Raw genomic sequence first — 11,427 nt, forward strand, 5'->3', positions numbered from 1 at the left:
ACATCATACCTGTAGATAAATACAGCCAATGAATATGAAATATAAAACAAAATTATTAAACTATTTTTAGTTCATGACATATGCCACAAAAAAATCCTGTAATAATAGAAACATCAGTTTGTCAAGTCAGAACACAAGGCTTATAGTAACACCATAATATTGTTACTATTAATATATATTTATCAATATCATATCAAAATTAATTAATATAAATATTAAAACTTATGGAAGGTGGTGCCATTCACCCACTGTTAGTGCTGATGGTAAGCTTATAGGCTTTATTTTGAGCTCATTGCCAAGATGGGCCCACTCTGTTTAATTATAAGAGTTAGAAAGTAATAGCTAAAATAGATAATAATTGAGTTGAGACCATTTTATTCCTCACAACAAAAGGTTTGGTGATTTGGATCCTTTTGACTAATCAGGATCAGAATATGCTTTAAGTTTAAAGAGTATTTATAAATTACTCATCATAAAATTTTTTATATTGATAGTGAAATTTGATTCCATGATCTTATAAGTTATAGACTAAATTTTTACTAACTAAATATATTAAATAAAAGCATATATATATATATATATATTAGATATGAAAAATATATAATTTTAAATGTTATTGACAAAATTATTGAGAGTGTAACTTAATTAAAAATGTTTTATAATAATAATAGAATGAGAGATTTAGATTAAAGAGAGGTTGACGGTAGAGAGAATAATTGACATGATAATGATATGCAGATGGAACTCAATTTTATTTATTCCATCCCCGGCATCATGAGAACTTGGCAGGAATATTATTACCACCAATCCAAACTAATCTGAATCTTGGGGTCTCTATTAGTGATAGCCTCATGGGAATCTTGAACATGTTTTGATATTTTTATTTAACACGTCTACACAATTTAGGATTTAAATTCAAGATTTTATGATAAGTTAATTCAATTCCTATAGAACCAAATATGGGGCAGGCTGGAAAGACGTAAAAGAAATTAGACATGGAATTTGAATGGGACACTGAAATAGCAAATCCATAGGACAGCCGATACCGCTGTAAATGGCAATCCATTAAATGTAGCCATTTGTTTTTTTTTTTTTAATTTGGCTGTATGATGATGATAATAATATTAATAATTCTCATTTTATTTTTTCGTCCTTTATTCGTGCTACATACTAGAAAGCCAAAACCAACATGCCTTCATTCATTATCTCCATTGTCTCATCCCTACAAATGGCGTTGTAATTTCAAGCCCCGACATCGCCATGCCTTTGTCCTCACACACACGGAGACGCATTAGCCGCCATTTTCACCGTCATCGCCATTTCTTCTATCATCACTCTCTCTTGTTTTCTCCCAACTGATCCGCCATCAATGGCTCCTCTTTCGACTTTCTTGTTCTTCTTCTTCGTCGTCGTCGTCTTCGTCTCACCTCTTTCCTGTAAGCAACCTCATTTAGTGTGTGTGTGTGTGTGTAAATATGTACGTGTCTGTGTGTTTTTTTTATTCTATTGTTAATTCGAGTTTGAATATTATTGTTGCAGATGGGTACGATCCGCTGGATCCCAATGGAAACATCACAATCACATGGGATTTCCTGGCTGATAATGGGGACACTTACGATGTAAGTGTTTTGTTTTGTTTTGTTTTTTTTTTTCTCTCTGGAAAAAAATTATTATTATTTTATCAATTAGTTTTGGTTTTCCCCCCTGATTTTTAAAGTAAATTTCTCAGTTTCGAGTTTCTGGGATATGGTGTTTCTGCCACCCAGTATCTTCTTTGGGGTTTTAATCCGGGTTTGGGGATGGGGAGGTTCACGTCTTTTTTAAATGTGAATATATAAATTATAAGGAAAAAATAATGAAAGTCTGTGAATTTTCGATATTTTTAAGGAAGACGAGTGGGGTGCATGGGCAATACCGTACTCAATGTCTGTCTCCGGTTGGGTTTTGTTCTGCTCCACATAGTCCCAAGTCCCACGTGTTTCTGTGCGTATCCAATTTGGGGTCCAATCAATGACAGCCACGTCATCCTACCTCTGCTGCTTCATTCTGTGGGACCTGAGTTGTGTGTGCTTGGTTGGTGTTAGTCACTTTCACTTCCATGGACCACATGGGTCACTCCTAAAGTCCCATGTTCTTCTCTGATTTGTTCTCAATTTCTCCTCTTCCTCCCTCTCTCTCTAAAAAACTGAAATATAAAAGTTTGATTCGTTAAACTTTTCAGATTCGTTGATTTTAGGTTCCATTGTTGTCAAAATTGAGTTATGAGAGGGTATAAACATAAATTCAGAAGCAGAACTACATAAAGCTTAGGATAGGCAAATGCTCCCACTAAATTTCATGAAAGTACATGTATTTAGGCATTATGTTCTATTAATCTTTTTCATTTGAACCCACCGAAAAGAGTAATTTAAATCAAAACAAATTTTGCATCAAAATGACAAGTATGCCCCTGTCTTTGGCCCCACTAAATTTTGATTCGTTAAATTTTTCATTCGAACCCTTAGGTCCTCTGTCTGTCCAGGTTGTTAGCGTCAGGACTTTATTATTGGAAAATTGGTAGCAATCACTACAATATAACATCTTTGCGTTCATTGGATTCAGTTTAGTGTAATTAGGAGACTGGAAATCAATTCGGATATTGTTTTTTGTTGCATATTACAATTTGTTGTGGTAGAAAATCTGCCTATTTTATCTCAAATACAATTCTTTGCTAACATATGTACAAGTGAGAAGGAGAATCTTCTGTTACTTGCCTTACATGCAGCTTCCTTCTTTTCAATTTTTATGCTAGAGAATTTTCACAAGGAAATATAGATGATGTTTTACAAAATAACTAAGGTATTAGGTGTGTTTAGTATCACCAAAATCAGATGTTAGCATGAATCTTGTTGCTAATGGGCTCACAACATAGTGACATGCAAGTTCTTCCAGCAGGCCCTTTGGTCCTTTCTTATCCTAATGATAGATAGTTGAATAAGAGACATGCAAAGACCATTTTCCCATCCCTTAGATCAGTCACTGAATGTATATATGCTTGTGTCTCTAATATTATCAAAAATAGAGATGATGGAGTTCATGTTTCATTTCATTTGTAGGTGAGAGTATCAATACACAACTGGCAGCTATACCGACACGTGGAGAAGCCGGGTTGGAGACTAAGTTGGGCATGGAGGGGTGATGAGGTAGTTTGGAGTATGTCAGGAGCAGAGGCAACCGAACAAGGGAACTGCTCAAGGTTTAAGGGACAAAATAAGCCACATTGTTGTGAGAAGCAACCAACCATCATTGATCTCATGCCTGGCACACCTTATAACAAGCAAGTTCTAAATTGTTGTAAACAAGGGATCCTATCGTCCCTCACTCAAGATCCCTTACAAATCACTTCCATGTTTCAGATGAATTTCAATAGACCCTCTGTTCCAAACACAAACAACTTAACCATGCCTACTAATTTCAGCCTTGGCATCCCTGGTTACTCTTGTAGTGACCCTTTTCAGGTCCCTCCTAGCAAGTTCACCACCGATGGTCGTCGGTGGACACAAGTTCTTGGTAAGTTTTTAAGAGTAGTTTTAATAGGATTTAGATTCGTTGAGAGACAGTAGTTTCCCCTTTTAGAAAATATTTTTCTACCAGCCAAACATTACACAAGAATGTATTCCAACCGCTTGTTTGCATTTCATAGAAACCAATGAAATGGTGTGTTGTTTTGATTTGTGCAATATATTGTTAAGATTGACTCTTACTACCATTTTACTGAACCTATCTTTTACTGAATCCAAATCTAGTCTTGATATGATTTAGAATGTTGTTGTAATGAGAAAATGTAACATTTGTCTTGTAACTTGATATGATTGCAGAGACATGGAATGTAACATGCATATACTCTCAATTCTTATCATCATCAGCCCCAAAGTGTTGTGTTTCATTATCTGCTTTCTACAGTGATACCATAGTTCCTTGCCCTAAATGCAGCTGTAATTGCCAAGGCCTACCAGGAGCATACTGTGTCAAGTATGTTCTTTGTTGCACGCGAATTTTCATTGATTTCAATTAAATGCAGTTGGAGTAATATTATTGTTGTTAGGTTTTCAATTAAAACAAGATACATATTTTTTTTCCTTTGTTCTTTTTTCCAGTTCCAGTTCTGATAAAACTCCTTCATTGTTGAAACTGCCACAAGATGATAGCACGCAAGAGACACAGCCAGTGGTGAGGTGTTCACAGCACATGTGCCCTATTAGGATTCACTGGCATGTGAAGCAGAGCTATACAAAATATTGGAGAGTGAAGATCACAATCACAAATTATAACTTTGTCAAGAACTATTCTCAGTGGAATCTTGTGCTCTTACACCCTAACTTGCAGAGTTTAACCCAAGTTTTCAGCTTCAACTACCATCCTCTCGGAATTTTTGGAGAAATCAGTAAGTTGCATTATATGCTGTGTGAAAGACTCAAGTCACATTATATGCTTTGCTAAAAAGTCAGAGTCTTGTGACTCTTTAAGAAGCACTCTTTTACAAGAGGAAAAGGATCTTCACTTTGATTCTGATGCAAATAAAATAACCACTTGAAAAGAATCAAAGTAGAAAACTTCTCAATTGATAATCTAGTCTATTTGCGAAATACCTGTTAAATCCCTATGATCATTACTTAATAACAAGTATTTCCTTTTCTTTTTATTATTCATATTTATTTAGGAACATAACTGATATTTCCCATCTGAAAGTCATCCCCTGTCCCTTTTTTTTTGGGGGAGAATATCAATAAAGGACTCTTGAAGAAATTTAATTTCTTAAAAGGATTTCTAACAAGTAGACGCTAATAAATTAACAAGTGAAGTTATTATTTTGATAAGTATCTGATTTGTCTAAGATTCTTGTAAGATATTAAATTCTTTTGAGGGTCCTTCATTAATATTCTTCCACTTTTCCCCTGCTTTTGCTCCATTTCAAATTCATTCCATTTCACAAACTAGACAAGCTTGATCGTATTTATGTGATTGTAATGGGTATGCATACGTTTTGTAAGTGAGATGATTTTTTGGGAAATTTCAGATGATACAGTGATGTTCTGGGGGATTAAGTACTACAATGACATGTTGCTGACACATGGGGAGAATGGGAATGTACAAACAGAGATGCTACTTCACAAGGATGATGGAATCTTCACCTTCAATGGAGGATGGGGATTTCCCAGAACAGTTTTATTTAATGGAGATGAATGTGTTATGCCCAGTCCTGATAACTACCCTACCCTCCCCAATTCTGCTTATGTTCCCTCTTCTTCTTTCTGGCTTTTCTTATCTTTTATCCTCTCAATATTCTTATGATGAATCACCAGAACTCAATGGCATACATGGTTATTCATAGGATTGTGAGATGTTTAGCTTCTGTGGAGAATGATAATACTATATTTAAGTTATATTTGTTAGGCACATCAAAATGTTAGTGTTAGTTCTCTTTCCTTGAATTGAAAATATATTCTCTTTTCACCATAAAAAAGAAAAGAAAAGAAAAGAAAAAGGAAGATATATCCTCCATTCATTAATGATGTCATCATAATTCTTGTGCACTACGGATTTTTAACATCGTTTAGTATTTGATGGCATAATTTTATCACAATAATGTGATTTCGGCGTACGAAAGTGATAGAGCATAATCTAGAACAAAAGTGGAGTTGCTTGGAAAAACAATAAATTACTACAGTTTAAGAATATGGAATAAGTATGAGTGATTTTTGAAATTTTATTGTGAGTTATTTTTTTAAATTTATATTGAATATGGAATAAGTACGAGTATGAGTGATTTTTTTAATTTATAAAACAAGAATACGGAATAAGTATAAGAGAGTGTTTTTAATTTCTATTGTGATATCCTTTTCTGGTGAAAATTTACAATGTGATATATTGAGTTGATCATAAGTACGATATCGGTATGTTATAATAGTTATCCCAAGTCTATAATGAGTAAGAAAAACAAATCCTCATTTCTCCTGATTTATCAGATTTTAGACTTGTCCACCTAGGAAAAAAGAAATCAAAACAGAGAAATTATGTTGAAGTTCAGACTCGGTTATATAATATGCATGCATATGATAAAACATACATGAAAATATCTGTAATTACTATCAGTACAAGAAAAAATTTAAAATCTTGTTTAAATATACATTTTGGGACCAAAATTATTTAAATAGACATAAAGATCATTTTCAATCATATTTTCATTTTATCAAACATAATATTCTTTTCAAGGATCAACATACTGTTCTCATGCACCACATATAAATAAAGCTACATCAATGTTCTTTTTATTTATTTATATATTTATTTTGGGTATCAAAAAGCATTCATGAATCCACAAGTTTCAAACTACATTAATATCTTCCCGAATCACACAGACGCATCACAACAAAACCTCAAGAACAATGGAAGACACATCAACACATCAAAACTTTTAAAAGATGATGAACACATAACAAATACTCATACAGTAGTCAAAACGTGCAAGTCAGATTTATCACCGGCATCAAATAATGTATAATGTATGTAAATGAAATATTCGCTTCATATTTCATTAGTACGATCATTCTACAAGCTTCAGCTCAACATCATCTATAAAAATAACGCACATCCAAACAGCCTTACAGATACTTGCTGTTTATATTAGGCAGATTTCCACAGCTATGGATATTCAGAAACAGATGGGGCATATGGTTACAAAATAGTCACAGGAACGTACAGTGAGGGATGAAACCATAAAAGCTATTGAGTTACCACCTCCGGTAAGTCAACTGATGGAAAGAGCGTGTTTTCAGTAATGACCACCAGGTGCAAATTAAATGATTTGCTTTTAACATGAAGAAGGGGTTAACAGTATGGCAAATGCCGGCATGAAATGCGGGCAGAGAGAGGGCATAAGCTGGAAATCTCTGCACAATCCCGCACAAGGGAAAGGAACAATTATGTCGCAGGTGTAGATATGTCAGTTGAATCTAGAGGCAGAACACAGTTACAGCTAGAGTGCAGAACTAACTACAGAAAGGACAGGTCGACTGCAGATCTAACTACGGAGGGGACCCGTCACAGGGTCACGGTCTGAATTTGACTCCTTGTGTTTCATAGAAAGGTTTGCAAACTGGGATTCAAGGTCTCTGCTCCTTGTTCGTCGAGGGCCAGAAGAAGATTGCTGTGGTGTCAGATGATGTGCCTGCTGCTGCTGCCGCTGATACAAGGCACGTAATCTTCCAGCCTCTCTTTCCAAGACTTCCTGCTCCACTGTGATCACAATGTACAACTTAGTTTACAAGACAAATTCCAATCATATCTGAAGAAAATACTCATGCCTGAGGAAAACTTGAAAAAGCCTGAAAAAAAGTCTCATGTTTTCCTCAAGTCCTGCATATTAATTCTCAATTGCCATTAATTTACTAAAGTTTCCTGCCTAGGAGAATTGGGGCTAGGGAATAAGGTACTGAAGAATGGGCATTTGACAGTTCACCATTGTTCATTTCAAAAAATACTATCATTTTATCAGATTGAGTATTAACAGTGGTGGCAAGACCCGATCTTCTTTTGTTTGCACATACGAGTGACCATCAACAGTACTATGGCCGTAAAAAGATTTACACTGAAGAGGATTAAATCCTAGCGGAGATAGTTCTTCCATGTATGCAAAGAATAAAGTTGAACAGGCCCCTTAGAATGTACCATGTAGGTGACGTGTAACTTGTTGATAGAAAGCCTTGTTATGTCTTATATCTAAATTTGTCAAATTTTGAATGGTTGAGTGATGTTGAACTGTGCAAATCAATCTTGAGTATTATATTTTTAATTTTTTTTTGTAAATCTTATTAGTCATGATTCAAAAAATTAGACCTCCAAGTCACGATTCTATTTGCAGTTTGACTTTCACGCTCCTACCTCTATCAGGGTCAAGGATATAAACTTACAATATTTTATAAGCTGCTCCTGCGCTAAATTTTCTAATCGTTGCTTGAGGGCATTATTCTCCATACTCAGAATAAGATTCCGCTGGTTAAGAAAATCAAGTTCAGCTGATACCTCATTCCCTTCCACCTATTTATTATCACACAAGAATCAGAATAGAACTTCCCACAAACCTTGTACATGCATTTTCAATAAACATAATCTAAAAGACTAAAATCATGCAGAATATTGTCTTCTGCTCACACTTACTTGTAAAGCTTGCACATTTCTTTCCAGCTCAGCAATGTATTGAAGTTTACGGACCCGGGAACGTTGAGCAAATTGCCTGCATCACAAAATGTTCATAATTCTTCACTTAATCTAGACAGATCACTATATAAAATTAAGCAAATAACTACTTAATTTTGTTCTAAGAATAACAAATAGTGCAACTGTTTTACACCCCCCACATCCCCTGAATCTTTGGCTCAAACATGAGAAATAGTGCTCGTTTTGTTTCAATACGGCAGACACTAATAACTAATAAAGATATGTCATAACCATTATCCTTCAAGTAAATTACTAAAAGTATTTCCATCAACTAGGCATCTTGTTTTTCTGATAAAAGAAATTTTTTAGGGAAAAAACTTAAGAGTGGAGGATAAGATATCCTTCTAAAAGGGAAACTGAGAACATAGCGAACTCCTCAACCAATTAAGACAGAGACAGGAAACTAGGCTATCCATCACAAAGGCTAAAAAGGAGGAGCTTGGCATGTCTTAATGGATTTTCCCTGGAAAAAAAAAACATTATGCATGGAAAAAAAATGGAAATACAACAGAAGAGAGGACCAAAACATTCACCAGAACTTGCAGCCTCAAGTCATAAAGTCATGGTAAAATCAATTATAAACAGTGTAATAACTAATAGCCAAACATTCAGAAAACAGAAAATGATCACGTACTGTTTGGCACGTTTTGTATCGGTTTCAGATGTAGATGGCTTTGCATGTGAACCATCATTTCTTCCAGAAGACGATTTTGCATCCGGTCCACCAGGTTCTACTGACTCATACTTCTCACTCACAGTTGATGCATTTCCATCTACTTCACGTGAAGCACATGATGATCCTGAACTATGCAAAGCAACATTGTCCCTTCCAGAGGGACCACCTGGATGTGTAACGGCATTTACAGAAGATTCCCAAGCCCTATTTTTCTTTTTTGCTGAGTTCATTTCTGCATAAATGGGTATCTGATAAGCACCTTTGCCATGATCTATGTCTTGTGATGCCCAAGATGGAATAGATGTCGAATTCTTGTACTGATATTCGTCCTGATCTGTGTAACTAATGTTAAAAGCATTAGATGTGTCTAAGTATGCAAAAGAATCACTTGAAGAACGCCGATGGCCACCTCTACGAACAGGTGTCTCAGGTTCATTAAGAAGATCATCAAGCCATGAAGGCTGCTCCTCTATGATATTGACAAGGCTCTCAGATGAAGTCCTCCTGAGGTTATTGTGTCCCTCTCTAGGTTTCTGAGCAACATTTGAACCAATCATAGGGTTTGGGACATTATCAGAATGTGATTGAGAAACACAGGGGAATGGAATTTTTGGCGGAAGCTGAGAATGCTTTCCAGAATACATCGATGATCCCTTTGAATTGGCCATAGAATACCTGTCAAATAACATTCCATAAATTACCAAAGTCATGCACCCAGGGAAGAAGATTCTAAACTCACATCACTTAAGCGAATAAAGCAGCATGGAAATTTATGTTAAGGTATCAATGAAAAAATAAAACATTCAGTTAATGGTCAAACAAAATGACTACATCTAATCACGGCAGTTTCACATGCATCTCAGTAATCTCAACACAATAAACTATTATAAGCAAACACTTAACAGAGAATAATGTCTATGAGCTAAAAAAACCCAGGACTCCATTGAAAGGAGGATCAAGCTGTTGAGTACAAGCACATAGTTCATATATAAATGCCCAAGAGCTTCCCAGGGTTCATTAGAGCAAACACTCCATTGAGATTAAAAAAGAGCTCTGCATCATGCTGGCAGCTCTATCAGTTCTACCGATCACTCTTTTTTCTTGATCAACCCAAGTGTAACTCAAAAAGCATCAAACCATCTCTTGAAGCCATATCTATCAAGCTCTTATATATATATATATATTCTATTCCAGAAAGTCGCCTACGTTCTGTCCTTTCCATTCAGTACAGGAACGTCAACTATTAATTGGACTGTCTGCTCATTATAAGCAATGCACGTGTATGTCACGTTGACTCATGTAAAGCACCAGTCAGGTTCCCACGCTATACTTGATCACGCCAAATAATTAGAATTGTTTACAGTAAGCCACTGCCAGCATGTAGAACAAACTGACCTACTGAAATTGTTGGCTGCTGATTTGACATTAGGGAGGAAACATAAAACAATTGTCATCCTAAAAAGTTCAAAACTTTGAAGGCAGGCAACTAATATATGAGAAGTTCACCACAGATCCAGCAGAAAACTCAGGTAAGAAAAATTTAAAATTGAACATCCGCCAAATAAATATCTGCCGCAAACCACTAATAGAGAGATAATTTATAAAAGGGGGACATCTTGGTTTCAGGCAGTCTAAAATTTCTTTCTTCTCCAAGGTCCAAGATAAGGGACGCAAAAAATATCAGAACATTCATTTGCTGCTTTTACTATAGCATCTAGCCAAGGCATGAATGTACCGAATAAACAACAGCGTCCATTTAGAAGAAAAGAAAATCCCAATTGTACAAACGCGATGCATCAATGTTCGACAATGGGGTCCGGCGCATCAATTTAATTTATAATTGCAAGATGATTAAACGAATTAAACATGAAAATGGAGACAAATTCATCTTATGAGTAAACATCTGAACGTAATTCCATTTTAAAAAACCCAACCAGAATAATAAATACATCAAAAGCTCACCTTTGGAGATTGAAGATTGAAGATTCGAGATCCCGAAATGCAATTACAAAGGGGCTTAAAATTAAAGCACACTTTCTTCGTTTCTCCCTCTTTATGCCAACCCTCTTTCTCTCTCCACCCCTCCCTCTCCCTCTCTCTCTCTCTCTCTCTCTTCTCCTTCAAGCTGGCTCTCGATAATTTCCTCCCTCAGGGCGCTAAAATGGAGCACACATTACTCAACACATATACGATGCCTGCAACTTTTGCTATTTTATAATTTGACCCCGATAATTCTCACTTATTCCAATTATGCTTCATTCTATAACTTCAATTCGTTTTAGCCAACTGGTAAAACAATTTCAGTTTTTCAGGCAAATGTCTTTCTTTCAAGTAATTGTATTTTTCTCCATGGAAATTGCTACTATTTTGAGACATGAATTAATTAATTATTGAGTTATAAAAAATGATAAATCTTATACAATGAATAATTTTTAAAATATTTTTTATAATTTCTTCTCCATAAAAAATATATTATTATCAATGTCATTATCAAT

At 35.2% G+C, this 11,427-nt stretch overlaps 2 protein-coding genes across 2 annotated transcripts; one reads left to right on the forward strand and one right to left on the reverse strand.

Moving 5' to 3' along the window:
• Nucleotides 1–1,190: 1,190 nt before the first annotated feature.
• Nucleotides 1,191–5,423, forward strand: LOC129284974 (COBRA-like protein 7). The gene is made up of 6 exons (XM_054920499.1): nucleotides 1,191–1,436; nucleotides 1,540–1,619; nucleotides 3,096–3,549; nucleotides 3,858–4,011; nucleotides 4,137–4,423; nucleotides 5,057–5,423. The coding sequence occupies exons 1-6, from the start codon at nucleotides 1,370–1,372 to the stop codon at nucleotides 5,329–5,331; spliced, it is 1,317 nt and encodes a 438-aa protein (XP_054776474.1). The 5' UTR covers nucleotides 1,191–1,369; the 3' UTR covers nucleotides 5,332–5,423.
• Nucleotides 5,424–6,491: 1,068 nt separating this feature from the next.
• LOC129284975 (uncharacterized protein At4g06598-like) lies at nucleotides 6,492–11,090 on the reverse strand. The gene is made up of 5 exons (XM_054920500.1): nucleotides 10,895–11,090; nucleotides 8,891–9,607; nucleotides 8,197–8,272; nucleotides 7,950–8,076; nucleotides 6,492–7,275 (listed from the first exon to the last, which is right to left on the reverse strand). The coding sequence occupies exons 2-5, from the start codon at nucleotides 9,598–9,600 to the stop codon at nucleotides 7,061–7,063; spliced, it is 1,128 nt and encodes a 375-aa protein (XP_054776475.1). The 5' UTR covers nucleotides 9,601–9,607; nucleotides 10,895–11,090; the 3' UTR covers nucleotides 6,492–7,060.
• Nucleotides 11,091–11,427: the final 337 nt, after the last annotated feature.

Source organism: Prosopis cineraria, unplaced genomic scaffold, assembly GCF_029017545.1.
Source record: "Prosopis cineraria cultivar Desert tree isolate PC_DT_omini unplaced genomic scaffold, ASM2901754v1 PC11, whole genome shotgun sequence".
Lineage (NCBI taxonomy): Eukaryota > Viridiplantae > Streptophyta > Magnoliopsida > Fabales > Fabaceae > Prosopis > Prosopis cineraria.